Consider the following 23,291-nt stretch of genomic DNA (forward strand, 5'->3'; position numbering starts at 1 on the left):
GGTGCTTTGTAAATAGATTCTGGTGGTTTGTCTGCATTACTCATGCAACAATAATCGCCTTCATTGAAGAAAGTTAGATTAGGTAAATATTTAGTGTATGCTAGTAGGGCACCAATAAGGGACGGATGCTAATTTACTTATCATCAGAATCATGGTTTCCAAGTAGAACCGTGTGGAGTGCGAACTGATAGGATTATATTAGCAGTGGAGACTTTAGTGTCCGTCAATAACAATCTCTCCCCTTCCAAAGCATACTTTTTCTTAATTTTATATAAATGTTATTACTATAACAAACTTTGGAGTGGTTAATGGTAAACAGTTACCGTACTCTATAGACGCCTGTACCGCCAATGGGTTAAAAAAATATAATATCATAATATGTCCTTTGAAGAACCCCATGTTATAGCCTTTAGGGAAAATCTCGGCAGGAAGCTCATTTCACAACTTGAGTGTTCCCGGGAAGAAACACTTAGAATTATTTAATATTTTGGTCCACAAAAAAGAGCAACTTCAAAACTTGACAAAATTAATTTATATGCGAACAACATGGGAGTAAATCCTTGCTTTCACATTCTATTAATTTCCGACTATCAGGCACGTGTAAGAGGCAGAGGCGGCCCATATAAGAGCTGGCTGGATAGACATTATTCTATGTAATACTTTTTTTTTAATACTTATTTATACTTAATCGAAATATTATTGTTAATCTTAATTGGATTGTTACAAAAAATATTTTACCAAATAGTAAATATTTACAGCCATGTTAAAGTGGTGTGTTTATTAAAAAATGCTTTTAATTTTTATTTATAACTTTCTTTTACTTATGACTTCGACCGCATGACCAAAATACGTTAATTAAACGAGGTAAAAATGATCAATGCATTTCTTTGTGCTAAATGATATATACCAAAATTATGTGATGATTGAACACTTAAAGAGGTAACAAACAAATTTATATATTTACAAAAAAAATTCTATATATTGTAATAATAGTAAGAAATACAGACTATAATATGTATAACGTTTAAATTTGGAACTACGCAAGTACGTATAAATTTTAAATGAATGTAATTTACAGACTATTATGTTTTAATAATAATAATAATAAAAAAAGTATTAATGGACATCCAGAACCTAACGAAACCATAAATCATTTACTTTACATGGATGACATAAAGCTTTATGCCAGTAGTGAAAATGATCTCATTCAACTAGCTACCCTCACTGAACAGTTTACAAAAGATATTAAAATGGAATTCGGTATAGACAAATGTAGAATAAATTCAATTAAATGTGGGCAGTATTTTCAACACCACTATACAATGACTACAGGAGAACAAATCGAACCACTAGAAGAACAGGAAACATACAAATATTTAGGGTACAATCAGGCACGCCAAATTCAATATAAGGAAATTAAGCAACAATTAAAACAACAGTTTCGTCACAGACTCAACACTATTCTTAAAACGCAACTAAACGCCCGAAATATAATAAAAGCTATTAATAGTTTTGCTATCCCTATACTTACATACTCTTTTGGCATTATTACTTGGACAAAATCAGACCTAAAAGCTCTACAACGAATAATACACACCACAATGACTAAGACACATAAACATCACCCCAGATCTTGTCTACAAAGACTGACGCTGCCCAGAAAAGAAGGCGGTAGGGGCCTTATAGACATAGTGAATCTACATAATAAACAAATTACAACTCTAAGGCAATATTTCTTCAATAAAGCCGAATCCTCTCCAATCCATAAAGCAATAATAAATAGTGATCACAAATTAACACCTCTTAACCTGAAAAATAAAACGACACAAAATAACGAAAAAATTACTGAAGAAAAGACCAAAATTGCCGAGTGGACTGGAAAGTCTTTACATGGAAGGCATCGACAAGACTTATGCCAAACTAATGTCGACAAAGAGGCGTCGAACGCATGGCTAAGTCGAGGAGAACTCTTCCCAGAGACTGAAGGTTTCATCATGGCAATTCAAGATCAAGTAATAGAGACTAAAAACTACCAGAAATATATAACAAAAACCCTTACATCTGATATATGTCGTAAATGCAATAGCTGCCCGGAAACGATTCAACACATCACAGGAGCATGTAAAGCAATAGTGCAAACTGATTTTAAACATAGACATGACCAGGTAGCCAATATAATACACCAAAAACTCGCCTACCAAAACAATTTCATTACCTCCATTCAACCATATTATAAATATAAGCCTGAGAGTGTACTAGAAAATTCCACAGCTAAACTTTATTTTGATCGAGCCATCCTCACAGATAGAACAATCCACTACAATAGACCAGATATTACATTAATAAACAAAACAAACAAAACTGCTTATTTGATAGATATAGCTGTACCTAATACACACAACATACAAAATACAATAGCAGAGAAAATATCTAAATACACCGAACTTCAATACGAAATCACCCGACTTTGGAACTTACAAAAAGTGACAATAGTTCCAATAGTACTGTCCACGACAGGTGTAATACCAAAACAACTGCATCACGCGATAAATACTCTAAAGTTACCACCCAATATTTACCATCAATTACAGAAAGCCGTAATCCTAAATACATGCCGAATTGTCAGGAAGTTTCTGCAAATTGGACTAGACGTTCCTGGTACATCTACAGGTTAACATAATATTACAAACAGATTACCAGACAAATTACATTTATACAAAAAACATAGCACACAGTTATGCACTTGGCTTAGGCCCGTGTACACCTGTAAAACCGGTTTTAAGCCGAGATATCGTAAATTTAAATTAAAAATAATAATAATAATAATCTTTATTCACTACTCACAAGGAAACTGTTTAGACTGTGACTGTGTGTGACTATTAAGTACTTCAAATTAAAATTGTTATCCTTGTGAGAGTCTGGAGTCTGAACTAGGTCGAAACCTGTACTACAGATCTCCAGGCTCTCTCCGGAGTTTTACAATATATTACTGAACATCTATTACTACCTTAATACAAGTGTGAGTGTGTGTGTGTGTGTGTGTGTGTGTGTGTGTGTGTGTGTGTGTGTGTGTGTGTGTGTGTGTGTGTGTGTGTGTGTGTGTGTGTGTGTGTGCGAGTAGTATTTATAGTTTTGTAGTTTTAGATTTTGTTTTATTTTGGAATTGACAACAAATTTTCAGTTTGGTCATACGACAATGTTAGTAGCCAATTAGTTATCTCTTTCTTACATTTAATTTTATTTTTAGAATAGATTGACAGCTTCTTGTTCACCCTATTGTACATATACGGACCCAAGAAACAAAAGAATCTTTGTGCAAAGGAAGTTCTAAATTTACGTGTGTGCTTGCAGATAGAGTATGTTTTACGTTTTATTAATGATTGTGAGTTATACTCTATTTGGTTGTGTTGCTTAAGGACGATAGTAAGTATAAAGAGTTGGCGAATTGTCAATACTTCGCATGATTCGTACAATTGTTTTGTAGGATATAATATTGGTCGAAAACTTGAAACTTTTAGAACGGCCCTCTGTGCTACTTCAAGTGGCTTCAGAATAGTTTTTGGAGATCCTCCCCATATCGATATACCATAAGTACACAAAGATTGGCATAGTGTTTGGTAAATTGTTCTTATTAGTTTCTTATCAACAGCGTGACGGAGTCTTTTAAAAACCACTATAAGTTTGCGTACACGACTGGTAAGATATGTTATGTGGTGTTTAAAGGTAAGTGTACAATCAATTACAATTCCCAAATATTTTAATTGTGTGGTTTTTTCTAACAAAGGACAATCGCACCGACAGTTCCTCATTGTCACGCAGTTGTGATTGTGTACTTTGAGATTGAAATTTACCGTGTCTATGTTTTGGGCAGAGAAACAGATATATTTTGTTTTCTTAACATTTAATGACAATAAATTAAATGTTAAGAATTCCCACACTTTATTTAAACCATTTTGGGCCACATCATAAACCTCACTCCAGGTGTTTGCTGTGAAAATGAGTGCCGTATCGTCTGCATAACAAATTAATTTCCCATTTGTGAGTTTGGTTGAACACAGATCGTTGATATAGATGAGAAAAAGTGTAGGACCTAAAATACTTCCCTGCGGAATCCCATGGGTTACCGGTAACTCAGAACTACTGTATACATCTACATTAACTGTTTGAGTCCTTTCCGCGAGATAGCTTTTAAAAAGCTGTAGTTGTAGACCTCTAATACCAATAGTTTCAAGTTTATTTATTAAATGCGATACTGGTATTGTATCGAATGCTTTAGCTAGATCTAAAAATACAGCTAAACATTTTTTACCTTCATCAATGTTATTTGCGATAAAATCAGTCAAAGAATGCACTGCATCGGAGGCAGATTTCCCACGTCGAAAACCGAATTGGTTTTCAGACAGTATGTGATTTTTTTCAAGGTAACTAGTTAATCGCTTATTTATTAGTTTTTCCAGCACCTTCGAAATTGCCGGCAACAATGATATAGGCCTATAGTTACCAATGTTTACTTTGTCACCGTCTTTGTAGATTGGAATAACTACCGATTTTTTTAAACATGTTGGAAATATTCCTTTGTCAAAGCATCTATTAAAGATAAATGTTAGAGGTGGCACCAGAAACTCTCTCATTTCCTTTAGCATTTTGTTAGATATTTTATACCAGCCGACTGAGCATTCCGTTTTCAATCCTATAATAATATGTTCGACTTCCTTCTCATCTATTTCCAAGAGAAACAAGGAGCCTACAATATTTTGTTTCTGATTCTCACTGTAACAAAAATTAGGTTTATTTGTGTTTATGTTTTCCGATATTCTTTTTCCAATGTTTATAAAATATTTATTTATTATATTTACAGATTCTTGTGGATTTGAAGCTACTGTTAGTAATTCTTTAGGATGGTTTTTAACTTTATTTGATATGTTACTAATATTTTTTATTGCGTCCCATATTTTTTTATTATTTTTACCCGCTTTTGTAATAAGTTCTTTATCATAAGCCTTTTTTATTTCTTTTAGTAAATTATTGCAATAATTTCTGTATCTAGTATACGTGAGTTTTAGTATTTCATTATTTTTATCTTGTTTTGCTTTAATGTGTAATTTGTCCCTATTTTTTATACAGCGGAGGAGACCAGGTGTGATCCAGGGTTTAATAAACCTTTTACGTCTAGTTACCGAAGCAGTTATTGTATTATTTTCTACAGCTTTAAGCAGTTCTTGAGATAAGTAATTCATCGAAAATTCGGGATCATCAGAACTATATATAGGATTTAAATCTAAATTAAAAATATCAGACTTCAGTTTCTCGTTGTCTATTTTCTTATATGAGGAGCTTTCAGGGTATCTTATAATTCGATTTTGTAGAAAAGTTATCACCGCCTTGTGATCAGTTACTGTCGAGTTTGGGACCAGGGTTAGTGTCGGTGTTTGTGATTTTATTAGTACGTGATCTATACAATTACCACTTATATCTCTAGTTGGTATGTCATGTGCAGGGAGTAGACCGTGAAAAGCAGCTAAGTTTAAATAGTTTTCCGAATTCCGATCAATTTTTTCTAAATTAATGGGTATGTTTATATCGCCTATGATCACAATATTTTGGCAATTAGATAACTGCTTTAGCAGTGCATCAAGCGATGCAAGAAAAGACGTAATATCCTTATATGAGGGCGATCTATATATGCTAATGATGACAATATCAGAGTTTAATTTTATGATAAGGCAATTAGAATCAGTTAGTATAGGTTCTTCTACAGAGATATTTAAATTATTTTTAGCATATATCACGATTCCATCATTTTGTTTGTGGTTATTTTTGGTTGAAAAGCAGTTATAGTCTTCCAGAGTAGGTAGTGTTGTTGAACATGATAACCAGCATTCCGTGAGTACCAGTAGATCAATACGAAGCTTTATTCTTTCTAATAGTACTTCGTAGTCATGAAAGTTATGATTTATGCTACGTATATTTTGTGTCATGATAGATAAACCAATGTTCAAATCTTTTGTGTAAGAGCTTACCGATTCTACATCACATGATTTTGACTTAAATAAATTCATGTTTTCTAATTCTTTAGCGATATCTATTGAATTGAATTTTAATAATAATATTTAGAATATGACTTATTATACGTGGTGTATCTAAATTTTCAGATATACTTATTTTATTTATTTTTATATTTTTATTCAGTAACAAAAAAATATATTTCAGTAAGTTCTCCTTAACACGTATTATAATAAAGCTATTTCCATATTGTGATTTCTTTTTGCAATAGTAGTATATGTATTTCATATGTAGTAGTGAACTGAAACGTGTTAGTAATTTTTTTAAACTTAATACGGCTGTAAGGCTCAAATTAATTTGTAGGCAGAATTGTCCATTCCGTAGGTATTGTATATATATTGTGTTTATGTTCGTATATAACTTGTAAGAAAAAGATAACGTTGGACCACAAAAATACAATGTAATCACCATTTGGTGTAAATAAAGTTCATTTTTTAGTTTAGTAGTTATAATGTACGGGCCTAGGTTATTTTTACATATTTTATACTCGTAAATAAGTTCTTTGTGTAGTGAAAAATGATTGATATGTGTATTTAATTTAACAGTATTAATCGATAATTTTACATATTTGGAGTAAAAACTTAATGTATAATAAAAGTGAATGTAAACTATGAATTGACAAGAAGCTAGTCATTTGGAAACTATCTTATGTAGATCTTCTTCCGTATTAATCCTTACCACTGATGATCTTTCTTTTTCTTTGATGTAAACCTTTCCATGCATTGTCCAACAGCTGTGTAAGTTATGTATTTTGACAAATTCCCGCGCGCTGAAGAATACTTTCCTAGTCGCCTTAGTCAGTGCTTCGTCAATATAAATCGGCTGTGATGGTTATGTTATGGATCCCTTTGGTATTAACATATTTTATAATGTAATTATTGCGTATGGATACAAAAACTATATATTTTGACGAAATAATGGTGTTAGTTATTAATCACATATTATAAGTTCATTTAAAAACATACATTAAAATAGTTATAAGTTAAAAAAAAAATTACCTGATTTGGCAAACGTTATTTTTCCAACTATCGGCACTATCTATTTTTTTCTTATCGATATCACGTATCTATTTTTTCTTATCGGAATAAAAACTTTTTTGTCTCTCAAATTGGATCCAACATTTACAAAATTTTGTAGGAATTAGTTGATCGATTTCAGAGATTAGCATTGATAAACATCGTAACACGAGTTTTTTGAGCATTAGAATATAATATATTTAAAAATATAGTAAATATACTATAATAAAATATTTTACTATATTCATATTATTATAACTAATAGATTTATAAAATATATGAAGTAAAAAAAAAACTTTAATATATATAATTTTTTACGGTATACACGCTATTAAATATCACAAGTGAAAAATTCAATTATAAAATTATATAATAGCGCATTGGCTACACGCGATGTTTAATCATTAACTTTGTGCGGCCCTACCTGCAGCGTAATAAGCATTAGTAATGTATTAAACATTCGTGGAGTAACATTAATATTTTTACTTTAATAATTCAGCCGTTAACTGTCCACTGCTGGATATAAGCCTTCCCCATAAAGGAAGTTTTGCCAATAGTCGTCACGCTTGCCAGGCGGATTTGCAACCGCAGTTAGGCTTTGGAAATGTTTTAAGAGCAAGCAATGCTGCCCATCCCTCGTCCTTCCTTAGTCGCCTCTTACGACACCCGCGGGAAAGGAAGGGGTGGCCCATTCTATGCCAGGGCACACACGGTACATGTATGGTGGTCAAATTTGGAAACATTATTTCAATTCAATTCAGTTCAATTTATTCGTAAGAATATAACATGGTGTTGAATATTTTTTATACATTATAAAAACATATAAAAAAAATATATACAGTAAACGGAAAGAAAAGTATGAAAGAATGAAATGCTTATATATATATATATATATATATATATATATATATATATATATATATATATATATATATATATATATATATATATATATATATATATATATGTAGATATGCAGGGTATATATATCTATTAAGCCAAAGACCTAACCTAAAACCTGCAATATTTAAAGTTAAACTAGTTACCTTATGGGATATGATTGAAATCTCAAATTGTTATTGCATCTTTTATAAATATAAGAATTTATTTTTTAAATTACTAAATTAATTATTCTGAACAGTAATCGTTTTTATGATTCTACTGCCCAGATAGTAATACAATTTTAGTCGAGATGAATGAGAAAAAATCTCTTTAACTGTTTCCTTTCAAACAAAAGTTGATTTATACTAAATTGATCACGAACCCGTGTGGTTTGTATAAAAAGTTAAAATGAGATACAGAAAAATATATAAAACCAAAAGTAAAATAAACTATATTTCACAAAACAGAGCCAATGGGTCTCTAACTCAGCTTGTATTGCTGAATTATAAGTAAATTGGTATATTATATTGATCAGCGCTGGTATTCTACCAGGCCTCAAGCAATGTCACGAACCTTGAATATATTGTATATAATAAAGTCACTATTTAGCGATATTTGTAAAAGAAGTAATAGTATAGTTAATACACAGTAAAATGAGACGAGAAAAAATAATTTAAAATAAGACTAACATAAGAGATTTGTTATACATATAATATAACATTTATTATATATATATAATATATTGGAAAAACTCAGATTTTAGTGATTTCCCTTTGATCCTCAGATTCGATATAATCGGATTCACGTCAGGTATCTATTTATTAAAATGCGTTGGGTTGAATAACAAGATAAAACTGAATTAAAAGACCACAGAAAATCTCATCCGGCTTTGTCCTGAATAGCTGATGGTGAACCGGAATCGTTACCCTATTCTATTACGCAGTGGTATGCTATAATTAGTTCTACATTAATATATTTAATTAAATAAAATCAAGCCTCTCTTGAAACGAAATAAAATAGCACCCAAGTTGGTAATTTTTACAATTGATATCTGACAACTGATTCTACGAAATTTTATAATTGGGTAGGAGTTAATTAACTTAAAAAGAGATATGTATATTTTTAGACCTCTCTGATATGTGTAATCGCGTTGTTCTTATAGGTCTTTTTAAATTAGATGGTTGTGCTTACGAAACAGTACCGTAATTGGCGTGAGTATGAAATCTCTTAATATAATAAAATTCGAACTAGACATCTGTACATGAGTGATATTTAAGAAAAAAATATTTATTATTTTTTCTAATTTAACTTAATTTCAATAATATCGATAAAAATTTAAAAAAATATTTTTTTTTTTTTAATTTTGCCTATTTGTCTGTATGTTTCTTCTGGCAATAACTACTGCTCCAAATTGGATATAGTTTTCACAGTTATATTCGTTTAAACTTAAAAAGAGGTGTATGTTTTATCTTTATACACCATTTGAAAGTAGTCTAATTCATTAGTTATTCTATTTCTAAAATTAGTGGTTATTTAATTAAAATTATTTTGTTTAATTTTGCTATTATTAGTGAGAGTGACACCATTCGAAGATTAACTATCATTGTTATTGCTAACACTTCTGCAACCTTCAATTCTTCCATATTAGCCATTAATCTTCAACTGCCATTGTGTTCGCGCACGTTTTACGACACATGTTTAACCTTCCAAACGAGGCATCTTCAGGCAAATTATTAGATCGCTGCTCGGAGCCTAGTGTTAACTACTAAAATCCACATGTAAAAAGTAGATGGCAAAAAGCTGACACACTACCAGTAGATTGTAATTTTACAAAATTTTATATATCATCAACATTATATCCATGTTTAACTGTCAACTGCTGGATATAAGCCTTCCCCATAAGAGAGGAGTTTTGCCAGTAGTTGCCACGCTTGGCAGGCGGAGTCAGGTATTAGAGATGTTTTAAGAGGGACGCTGCTGCCCATCCCTAGCCCTCCCTTAATTTAGTCGTAGGTTCTTACGACACCCACGGGGTAGGAAGGGGTGGCCTATTCTATTCCGGGACCGTATGGCTAATATATGTACATATATATTCATATATATATAATAAGGTATATTGAGAAATTAAGAATAATATACTTACATAATTAATATTACTGTTACTCTCTGATTACCCTAATAATACATATATCTCTTTGTTAACAACGATGTATTTAATTTGTAAATATTATTCATGTATGGCGAAAATTGGTTAACTTTGATGTTTGTTATTTTCCAATATCGTTTGTAACATAGTGCTAAAATTGTTAGCTATACCCATTTTATTTGCGTTGAACTAATATCCGCTTTCCCTCGTCCGGTGCTGTTTCCATCAAAGGCTTTATTTTATGGCGTGTTTTTTTTTTAGTGGATTACACTTGATCGGATAGTTTTAAACTTTTTAATAACAACATGCCCAGTGTTTGCAGAAAAAATGCATAAAACTGTTATTTTGTTTGATCGAGGTCTTGTTAAATTAAAGAGAATGTTTACCCTTACCGAACTGCCCGAGGGATTTTACTGTATTTTAATGATAAAATTTTATTGTGAATTTTATAGCGGTTGTTTCATAAAATCATTGGCTCACGTTAGTTTTCTATATAGGATTAATCATAATAGATATACCAATCTAAAAACATAATAAAATAAGGAGATATTTTTACGGGTCCTTCTTAGCAGATAACAGCTTTCCGAGTCCAGTGATAGATTCGAATAAAAGCAAATAATTAATAGAGCTTTTTAATAAGTCTATTTAAATAAATATGGCTTATATTCTTTTCTATTTTAAAATAAAAGTCTTAGAATGAAATTTAACAACGTACACCCTTGTGTACGTCCCTCCCTTGATGACCGAAATCGGTGAATAATTTTTGAACTTTTCTCATATGAAAGTAATCACCGTTTTTATGTCAAAAGATATTTTGAAATTTCAACTATTTTCCTTCAGGATAGATGTTCGGTTAGATGAATAATATCATTTCTTATAACCTATGCAACATGTTCATTTTATGAAAATTTTATGTCACAAAATAGCGTAGATATTTTATGATACTGAAAGACTTCTTGTAATATATGTAATCTGTTCATTAAATTTGAAAATTTTATGACTCAAAGTAGATATTTTATTCACTCAAAGATATCGATATGAGTCAATAATAAACAGTTGTACAAAATTACGATTATTTATTATTCACAAGTTCCTTTTCCAGTTTCGTCAACATAAGGGCCATGCCGACTATCAAATGATGTAGTGATTATTTTGCTCATTTGTTTTGATGATATTGTAAATATTTATTTATAAAAACAACAAAGGCATGGGCTTCAAATGTTAATTAGTTCAGTAATCTGATTAAATCATAGTATTCAATGAGAATTATTGGAATCTAGTCGACTGAATAATATTGAATGATCAAAGTGCAATAGATAAATTGCGTAGGTATATTTAAATAGGTCATTTAACCGATTCAGTGCATATTTAATGTTGGAAACTATTTTGCGGCTGCCACATTGGTCACTTTACGATCTCGTCCCTTTACGATGGAATTCCATTTCCAGTTGAGCTGCCTCAGATTCCTAGTTACGGTCTAAGAAATCTCTTTATCAAAATATTTTGCGATACTTCGTAGGAAGATAGAATTTTACAAAAGATTTCAATAAATTGAAAGAACCACTCAGATTACAAATATTCATTTCCCACAATTTAATTACGCTTCTACATAATAAAATGTTTTAATTTGTTATCCAGAATAATGATCTGATTTTAATAAATGAGAGCCTCGTAGTCCAGTGATTAACTACCCAGCGTTGAATACCCCAGAGGACGTGACTTCGACTCGTGTTCAAAATACAACCAAGTCCAGTGTTATTTATTATAGTCATTTATTAGTTACATCCCGCGACTTTTCCCGAATAAATTAGTCTAAAAATATCCATACAAAATTCAAATCCGTATTTCGCTTTTGGCCACAATAAAATATCAGTGTTTTGCTCTTTTGAAGGCAAAGCAATAAACTGAGTTGTGACCACTTTGTGTTACTTTGGCATATATACGAAAGAAATAATTATGTTATTTCTTTTATATATTTCTTATATGTGTATTCTTTTATCTCTTTTATGCATATGTCTATGTATATTTATTGTTATTTATGTGCAATAAATAATGCAAATAAATATATATTTATTGTACTCCATTTACATGGTATTTTTGAGTTTTATTGTGCTATTTAAGTTCATAATGGGTATGCAAGTAGAAAAAAGTCACCATTTTCCATTAGGTGAGATATTAGACTAGTTTTTATTCGAGAAGGTATAAAAAATATGGCGGCAATGAATTGTTAAAAATGTGCGAAATAACGAGGTCTTACAATTCTGTCGCATGCACTTGTTTTGACAAAAACACCATAACCTACGTCCCTTCAAATCATCAACATACAGCCGACGATATTCATCCGTAACTTTGCTGCTGCCAGCTGTCACATTATATTGCCTGATAAGACAAAGGTATATTTGTTTGGGAATGTTTTATCGATCCTTTGAGAACGTGCTGCAATGTAACGTATTATTATTTACAAACGTGCACGATACTTTTGTTTCTGTTTACTTGACAGATTTCCGATATTGCTACAGGTGTATCTTATTAACACTTAAAAATAGATATTTCATTATTTGCCATTATACAGAACTGGTATTAGGCTACTGTGCAGGAAGATCATGGATGATAACAAGATAATATGTTGTTTCTCTGTATATACCTACTCAATTTCATGAACATTTGCCACTTATGTATGTTGTTATATGCTTAAGTATTGTTTGCTATGTACAATAAAAGAAATCGCCACTTTGCTCTCATTAATTTTTCCGCAGACAATACCAGCCGACGTCCCTTCAAAACGACATCGATGAGGAATTTTGCAAATTGGAAAGATAATTATGAATTAGCTTATACGAAATTTAATGATGTTGATATACATAATTTCTTTAAGGACTTGACACTTTACATATATATATATATATATATATATATATATAAATGTGTCGCACAATATATATAGGTATGTATATTTTTTTTTATTATTATAGGTGATAATGAAATAGTAACCCCACCCGCGCTATCGGTATAGCCCATCGTGACGAATTCAACGAGAAATGTTCACGATTTCCAGGGGGAACCACGTGGAGGTTGACCTGATAGAGCATATTGCTAGCAATGGGGCTGTCAAACTCCATTGCTAACAATCCCTTTCCCCCCCTATAGGTATATATTGTACGATATATTTAAAAGTAATAAAAAAAAATGACTTTTAAATATCTTTTTCTATACTATATATTCTGTTCATTTGTTTTAACAATTTATTTTATAATAAAATTGTAATTTATAAAAAACTTAGCTTTTAAGAAAAGAAAATTCAATGTCGGATTTATCTCATAAAAGGGATATTTCAACCTACGCAATTTTTATCTTTATCTTTATGAGCAAATAAATTTTACTTAATGTCGTTTCTATAATAAATTAGAGATTGAATTACATTATTTTGGCTGATTACATGATCTTTGATAATGTAGAAGGGTACCTGCTTAATATTTGTTGCCCCCTCCCCCCCCCCTTAAGCTATAATGTACAGAATATTCCATATCACAATAGAAGTGACTTGCATTATATTGTACTTAAAGGAAATTTTAATTGATTTGTCATTTGTTTTGTTAATGTGAAATATAAAAAATACCGCTAGCGTTGCAGGCGTCCATACGTTACAGTAACTGTTTATCATCAGATGAGCTGTATGGTTTTTTACCACGTTCGTGGTATAAAAAATACATTTATATACTCAAAAAAATTATATACATTTGAACTAGGAAAAGGGAACATATTGCATAATTTATGGTGCTACTCGTTCGAAAGATTACGTATTGTATTAGTGTAAAATAATATTATGTATAACGAGAAAAGATGTATGATTTTTTGTTGGTTACGATTTAACTCAAAAACTACTCAACCAATTTTACCGAAGGCCACATCTCGTCGGAGTAGTATACGCTATTTTATATTTTCTGTAAAGAACTTATGCGAGGACGGGACGGGTTGCTAGTGTTCCTAATGTAATGAAATTGTAACTAAACAATGTCTGTTCATGGTAGTACATAGTATATTTAAGAAAATTTTATATGAGGGACCCGAATAAGACAAATAAAAGACAAAATAATTTTCTGCATGGTATGTTTGTTCCGGTGTCACACAAAAACTACTGCGCCAATTTATATGCAACTTTCACAGTTATATTCCTAAAGATCTTATTTAACAGCTGATGCATGTGTTTATCTCGATATCGTCATCCAAAACTGATCAATTTTATTAGTTATTTCCGAAAACTACACGTATGATGTGCGGACAAAATATTCATATCAATTATTTGTCTCGTTATGCATTCTGCTTTATAAAATACAAGTAAGATTATGTGGTACTCTTCGCGAATTTGAGATGACTGCTCACTACTATCTACAAGCTTGTTTGCTATTTTAAGTTGCATAAAAAAAAACTCCAGATGTTGCGTACAGGCGAGTTATTTGTATCGTAGGAGATACTGATGAGAGAGAATAAGATTAAAAGCTGATTTTTAGTGAAGACTAAGTACAATGCCAGAGACCATCCCTTAAAAGGGGTACCGTACCAATTTTTTTTTATACCACTGAGGTGGCAAACAAGCATATGGCCCACCTGATGGTAAGTGGTTACCGTAGCCTATGAACACCTGCAATACCAGAGGTATTACGCGTGCGTTGCCGACCCTGAAGAAACCTCTTTTCTTTTTTTGTATGTCTTTATTCTTATAAATATGAATAAATTTTAATGTCATTCCAATAATGAATTTGAGTATGAATTACAATGATTGTCCTCTCAGCTGGTAATGTGACTTTTGATAAAATAGGTAGGTACCTACATAATATTTTCTCTTTTTTTCCTTAAGCGGCAATCCTCAGAATATTCCATGTTATCATAGAAATGAGCATCATTAAATTACCAATTACTCTTAAGGAAAATTACATTGGTTTTGTTATTTGTTTTCATTGATATGAAATAAAAAAAAATAACCTTGTTAACAAGAAAAATGGAGTATAAGTGCGCAATTTGTGGCCCTGTACTAGATTCTATAGAGTATATTAATTTTGGCTAAATTTCATTCCAATTTTATTTTTATAACTCTCTAAAAATATATTATGTAAGAGAAAAAAATGTATTGATGGGTTTTATAGGAAACAAATCTAGGTGTGACAGGGATAACGAAAGGATATAAGGATTCACCGTCTTTATGATGTCCTGTACGGGCGCCTTGATTTCTTCCGTCACTTTATCACCAATGTACAGACAAAATATTGTCTACAAACACAGCACTTCAAATTATGAAAGCGGTAACCATATTTACAGTACAACAATATTATTAATATTTTTTATACGTAGTTGCTCGTCGATTGCGGAGGTCACATTCATTTTTAGAGATGAGAATTAGCGTTAGATAAAAAATAAATTAATTAAGTATTTACCGAAAAATGAAATAAAAAATATGTAGGTACACAGATGTGGCTTACCAGTACTTGAAATAAAATTGGCAGGTAAGTAGTGGTATTAAAGAAATATTGCGGTTGGAATGTAGGCATCTTTTAGCGATGAATGTGACTAAATAAAGTATATTTACGCGGTTTATATATATATATATATATATATATATATATAAAGAATTAACAACGCAGTGTTTTCAAAAGAGTGTTATATAAATAAATAACTTTTATAATATCAAGTATTTCTTGTTTCTTGTATATCTTACCTTTATATCTGTAGTAGTTTTTAAGGTAAAAATGTAATGGTAAGTAATTACTGTTATTAATACAAGCTGGCGAGGCACCAGTGGGAAATGATAAGTGAGCGATGAAGTCAGATCAGTTAGCCCATCGTGACCAATTCACCATGTACACCAAGATGGTTTCCAGGGGGATTTGACCGGGTATATTACTAATAATGGGGTCGCTTGATTCCATTACAAATAATCCTCTTCCCCTTGACAGTAACATTAACTATAGATAGGTTATGCACGTAACTACTAATATTATTTATTTTGTCGATGTTTGGTGATAGAATTTGTGAAAAATGAGAAAAGGTATGCTTCAGTGGTTTGGGTATGCGGAAAGAATGTCAGATACACGAATTATGAAATTGATATTATAATACAATAAGAAAGTGGAGGGTTGTAAGTATCTAAAAGAGGCACTTGTATTTATATTTGATTTTGTGCAATAGAATACAAAATACCTTCCGGTATTTTAATACAGATTTAAAAAAAAATAAGAGTATTATCCAAATATATATTGGAAGTTAACAAATATGAAAAAGGAAAATGTTAAAGGTTTAAGGAAGAGTTTAAAACAATGTAAATATAATAATACTTTGCTAATTAAGATCACCTAATTTTATATTACAATACAACATGTTTACAAACATAAAAAAAAAACATAATATGAAGAGTTTAAATAATTTTTATAAAATAATATAAATGTAATACTTTGCTAATTAGGATTAGCTAATGTATAGTGAACTTTGAATACAGCTGATTTTTTGGGGAGGGGTCGCAACCATGCTGTAGTATAAATCACCTTGTAGGATTTTATTTGCGTGAGCCATATGAATCTGTCATCTACATATTTTCATATATCTGACAGAAGGATAACATATCAGGTACTTAGTTATACGTATAGATAATTTATCTGTAAGTAGACAGATACTATCATAAGTGTAGATACATTTGTACTTCATACGTAAAAAATATATACATAGAGATTTAGGTATTATTTTCTATCTTTAATAGGTTGAAAATAGGTATATGGTTTTCACTGGTTATTTAATTACAATTATTTTGTTTAATTCCGCTACCATTAGTGTATATGTTACTGAATAGTGACATGGACGTCCACAAGATAACACCTAGTTCAGTAAAATATTAACACGATTTATGTTACGAAACTTTTCTGAACAGGCCCAGCGAAGACAAGAGTGATTGACATAACTACGTTTTGTGGAATTGAGTAAATATATACGAGAAATGTAATAGTTTATTTTTGTTGTTTCAAAAATACACAAAGGTACCTGTTATAATATTATTTATTGCTCCCGTACTTTATGTTTGACACAGAATCCTTTTTTATCGAGCTCCTGAAGAGAGAAGGGTGGTGTATTCAGAATTATTGGCTCATTGTTTATATTAAATTGCTTGATAAATTTAGTAAACAGTATCAAGAGATTTATGTAGGAGCGCTTTTTGTTATATGATGGTAATCCTTACTAATATTATAAATGTGAAAGGTGAGTTTACTTGTTACTTATTGACGTCTTAACAGCTTATGTAATTATTATGAAATTTAGTGTACACGTATTATACGGCATGGTTGGAAGATTTTTTTTATCCTGGTCAGTAAAAGTATCACGGTCACGCAAACGATGTCGTGGGTAAAAGCTAGTTTTTACATGAAATAAAATCTTACAAAGTCAACACGAAAGTTGTTTATGGTGTATAACATATGCGATACTGAATATAAAACGACGTTTTATATAATTATTGTCGGTTTGTTTGTTAGTATTACCTCAATGGTATTTCTCCACAGGTAGATCTTAAGATGAATACAGACAATAACGTCCATGTCACACCAATATCGGTTACGATTGAGAACACTACGCTCGAAGTTGTCGACCAGTATGTATACTTGGGACAAGTTGTCCGAATAGGTAAGTCCAACTTCGACCGAGAGGTCAACCGACGAATCTAACTCGACTGGGCAGCGTTAGGAAAACTACGCCACATCTTTTCATTCCAAAATACCTTAGAGTTTGAAGACAAAGGACTTTAAACAGTGTGTGTTTCCAGTGATGACTTATGGAACCGAAACATGGTCCTACACAATTGCCCGTAAGCAAAAGCTTCAAATAATATAGCGAGCCATAGCCCGAGCATAAGAGGGCTATGCTCGGAGTCTCTTTGCTTGATAGAATCCGAAATGAGGTTATCCGCAAAGCAACCAAAGTAACCGACATAGTTCGAAGGATAAGCAAGCTGAAGTGGCAATGGGCTGGTTACATAGTTCGAAGAACCGACAACCGATGGGAGAGAAAGGATCTTGAGGGGTAAGCTCGCACGGGGAAACACAGTGTAGAACGACCCCGCTAGATGGAGTGACAATCTCAAATGCATTATAGGAAGTCAGTGAATGCAGGTGGCTTAGGGCCTTTTCTTATGACAGTCTAGGGAGGGAGGCTTATGCCCAGTAGTAAACGGATAATAGCTGAAATTATGATGATATTAGTTTCATGTAAAAGCAGATAGAGGGACTATAATTAAAATAAATATGAGCCAACGAATAAAGTCTAGAAAAAGTATAAAAAATACGGGGATGTTTGTTTTTAAACTTTATAATAACTATATTACAATTTTGTTACCCCGTATATAGTTTACTTAAATCATCATAATCCGTCATCATAATAACTTCATTAAATTGTCATTTTTCCATTTATTGTCAAGAAGAGTAGTAACTTTGCTTGGAATGGGTCGTTACACTGCGCTTGTCCGTATAGGGTCCCAACTCAAGCACCTTTCTTTCTCATCGGTTGTTTGTTCTTCAGTGAACAGCTCATTATCACTTCAGCTCTATTATTCTTCTTATTTTTATCTTATAAAACAATAAAAGTGTGTAAAAATTTGAAATTTCACAGAAAGATTTTTATGACTCTGTCAAGTTTCCTTATAATGAATATGAATAATGTACAAAAGACAGTTTCGTATAAGGCAGCGACACCAAGCGTCAAAACGTTTTATAGTATTTTAGATTTATGATGAAATAGAATCTACTAACTTACGTCGGATGCACGTCGAGTGTGACGTTTACCATAACGTAACGTACGATTGTAAGTTTATTATAATTTCTATATATATTCTTTATTGCACTTGTAAGTTACATATAAAATAATCTATTTATAAATGTTGTGAGCAAGGGTGGACTTATCTCTGACAGAGATCTCTTCCAGTCAACCCAGTAAGAAAGCATTTCGTTAGCGGGCAGCTGAAGTGCTACAATTATTAATACATAAACAAATATACAGTTAAATAAAATATTAAAATATATAATAAAATATTACATAAATACATATACTATAAATACATATGATACCTACCTACTTATATAATAAATTCTATTTATTTTATTACTTACTGAAAGCCTCTGTTTTCCTGGTACAGTCAGTTCTTGGTTCGTCTCCGAATCACGTGGGTCCCGCGTTCGTATAAGCTTCGTAAATATGTTGTGGCCATCTCGCTTCACTGCGGCCCAGTCAACTTGTTGGACTCGTTGAAGTGCACTGAAACACGAGTACTGATTAATAATGTACAACTACAAATGAATTAGATGAATCAGTATGTTGTAGCACAATTTGTAATAATGAAGTAGACAAAGCTGTTTCTATTAATATTATAATGATGAAAGTGAGTTTGTTTGGCGTGATCAGTACATACTAAATGACCAGGAAAAGTAAAAAAATAATATATGGTCTTTTATATGGTCATAGTCAGTACATATCAAATTTTATAACGGTTGAATTATTAAGGTGTTAGAAGATAAACAAACAAACTAACATTCACATTTATAATATTAATAAAAATACAGAAGGGGTGATTGAGGCTATAGACATTTTCGATAAAGCAATCTTTAGGATACACAGCTCCTAAAATTAACACTATAATTATTTTGCAATTCATTTAACCATAATTGCTATATACAGATATCATTTAATAAAATTATCACAAAGTGATATAAAATTATGTTATTTTAATTAATTCTGATGTAGCTCTATTATAGACATACTAATAAATTACCAAAGGGGAGATACAATTCATTAGGAGAATTCAAATTAATAATTCATATTATACACGAGTAAATACTAACTAGTGTAATACCAGTATAAATAAATGTACAGAAACATAATATTTCTTATCTCTATTTTGATATAAAAAGAATATTAATTGCATTATACTGGCTAAGCTTTGAGTTGGTATTATATTAATGACTAACTTTTTAACCGCGACATCATACGCTTAAATTTCAGAAGTAGGAAAATCATTTAAATAGGCCACTTCTGAACAACGTATTAAGATAAAACATACCATATTTTAAGTTAGACCTTTATAATCACAATTATAAAAATAACATTTAATTTGGTGCAGTTTTTGCCTGATACTGGACTAAACATACATTCAGCAGTCAGATAGAAAAAAAATACAATAATTTTTGTTTTGGTATCTGTTTCTTATGTTAACTCCTTATATTGATTATTCATAAATGTATCTCAAGTACCAACAACGTTCAGTTACATTTTTATTATATTTATTATATATATTTAATAATTAATGTTAATCTGATAGACCATAGTTAGGCTGAAAGCGTTTTATAATAAATATATTATACAAGCAGGTATAAATAATCTAATTCTACTTGATTGATTTAGAGATTAGAACGTCGCGACTCGCTTGATTAAACGCTGTATATACTGGCATTATTTCTAAAAACTGTATGATTGTTTCAATTAGGAAATAATACAAATTATGTTTCCTCCATAAATTTGTTATGTTTGTGTGTTTGTGTGTGCTTGCAGCAGCTGTACTCAACAACAGTGAAATTATAGGATATTATCTAATAGCTTAGTTTTCAGGATTGGCAACCCATGAAGAGTATCATAGGTGTCACAGTATATTCTGTGAATTGCGAGGTAATATTCTTGCCTATAGGCGATGGTTACCAACTTGATTGTCATTTCCAGTTTAATAAAAAAAAAAAAAACTAAATTTTTCATACTTTTTACGTAGGATTGTCATAATAGACAAATTGACGGGAACGTCACTGAAGGGTCGTCACATAAATCAGATTATGCCGTTGGTTCATGCAGATTAAGTATAATTCCGTTTGAGTTTTAGCTTGTATAAGTATAATTTATTTTGAATTTCCGCCTGTATATAGACTGTTATAGGATAAAATATTTTCAAAATTTTGTTTCACAAAAAAAAATTTTCGGCTACCCCCATGGGAGACAGGCGTGACGTATATGTATGTACATAAAAAAATACCGACTTCAATCGTGATTCGAAATCACATAGTTATATTGATTTAAGCACTGCAATCCAAATACTAATAATGCACTTTCACAACTAAATAAATAAATGTTTATAACAACAATGTTTACATGGGTAATCTCCACTGTAATATTCCATTTTGATTAATAAATAATATTATATATAGAAAGATAATATTAATTTTAGACGTATCTAAAAACAGGTTGCATGTTATTAAATAAACATTAATATTCCCTTTGATAGAAAACCAATCAATTACTCAACAAATACCCGGTAGGTAATAAATTTTATTGCTACATCGTAATTACACATTTATTTTAATAAGACTTATTTTGTTCACTCGACGCTGAAGTTTGCTGGTACTTGACGGTATTTGGAATTGATCTTTATAAATGGGAACACTTTTATTACTTCCACGGCTAATAGCTATTAATGCTTTGAAGCGGTGAAACCATTCAGACCCTATATCTTAATTAATCTTAATACTTTGTAAAAAAATCCTGTGTCACGATTTTCGTTCACGTTAATTTCCGAAACCGCTCAACCAATTTTAATTATATTTTGTAAATGTGTACTATTGTTCCAGTTTGGTTTGCTCCAGTTTGGACCCGGCAGGTGGTAAGGTGCAAAACATCGATTGTCGGATCAGCTAGTGATAGTAGTAAAAATGTGTGCTGACAATTCCTTTTATGATACTTATAAAAGCTACAAAGACACTGTCGTTTATAGACAAGTATAATGCCATGCCTAGTCATTAAAAAAGACAACAGTGTAATCCCATCCTACGCTGTTATTTCACTACACTTTAAAGTTTAAAATGTAGTGAAATTAAACCGGCAGCTTTAAAGTTTATTCAAATTAAACAGGTATATTTAAAGTTTTAACTGAAACACACCTATTGCGAACTGCTAACAAAATAAAACGCCGGTTCGTGTTGAATAAATGCTGACATGTTAATAATAAAGCAAAGAGTAAAAATAACAAAGAAAGATACGAGTGTAAAGCACTAACTATAAAAGAGTTTATAACAACAGCCACAGGTAATATAATACTATACTAGTATAACAGCTATACTGGCATTGCACGGAAGAAATACGAAAGGGATAGATGTATAATGTCTTTTTCTGAGAGAGTACTAATATTCTTATTTATAAAGGGTTCAATTTTCCTTTTTGTCAAATAAAAACAATAAGAATTATTTACCTTTGCATATCGAAGCCGAGGAGAAGATCTCTCCCCCTGTGACCTACATCGACGCAGACAGGACCTGTCAAAAAAAATGTCAATTAATTTTTTATGCAACTTGAAATGGCAAACATACTGACAGGTCACCTGATAATAAGTGGAAACGTCACCTATAGACATGAAATACACAATAAGTAAAACAATCATTAAAGAAATACATATTTTTTTATTGACAGCAGCATAAAAACCAAAACACAGCCACGAAGGCTTCCATGTTGATTTTATTCTAAAGTTCATTCTATGTTATATTCAAGAAAGTCCTATGCTTCGCGATATAAATACGAGTGGGACTAAAGTACCCAAGTAGATAACTTTAGAACAAAGGCATCTATTTTGTAAATATAAACATAAAATACTGTTTAAATTTTTATAATTAATACACTATAATATAATTTTTATTGATTTGCAATGAATAAAAATAGTTTATTACTTTTTGCTTCTAAAGAAACAGTTAACTTACACTCTGGCACTCAGTTATGAAAATCAACAGTACGAGTATTATCGCGTAGATATTTTGACGTCCTGTGACACAGATTTCCGGTCCGAGTGCCAACGGTAGACTGCCGCTCGCATCCTGCGAGGAGACTTTCTTATCCTCTCCGACACATTAAATAAATTTTGCTTATTCTACAAAAATACTGGCCAATTTTAAAACCAAATACAGTCTAGAAAAAAATGTGTATAGGAGTATTACCTATAATTTCGTATATGAATCTCGCAAATCAATTTTGACGAAACATCGATTTTTTATGCAACTTACAATTTAAGTAAATAAATTTAAGAATAGTATTTTAGTAAATATTTTATCCAAATTTTTAAATCTGAGAACGACGTTCCTAAAAAGAATTTTCATGAAATGAATCACTATTTTTATTTATAGAACAAATCTTAA

At 31.1% G+C, this 23,291-nt stretch overlaps 1 protein-coding gene across 1 annotated transcript in view; it reads right to left on the reverse strand.

Moving 5' to 3' along the window:
- LOC113518331 (probable cationic amino acid transporter) overlaps window positions 1-23,291 on the reverse strand; it is a 214,434-nt gene that overhangs the window by 124,657 nt on the left and 66,486 nt on the right. Inside the window, exons 2-3 of the mRNA XM_026903202.3 lie at window positions 22,358-22,421; window positions 19,245-19,389 (exon numbers count right to left, since the gene is read on the reverse strand). Of these exons, the coding sequence (XP_026759003.1) occupies window positions 19,245-19,389; window positions 22,358-22,365 (153 nt within the window). The 5' untranslated portion in view covers window positions 22,366-22,421. The remainder of the gene's footprint in view (window positions 1-19,244; window positions 19,390-22,357; window positions 22,422-23,291) is intronic.

The sequence above is a fragment of the Galleria mellonella genome, unplaced genomic scaffold (assembly GCF_026898425.1).
Source record: "Galleria mellonella isolate WM207_F2 unplaced genomic scaffold, CSIRO_AGI_GalMel_v1 utg33, whole genome shotgun sequence".
Lineage (NCBI taxonomy): Eukaryota > Metazoa > Arthropoda > Insecta > Lepidoptera > Pyralidae > Galleria > Galleria mellonella.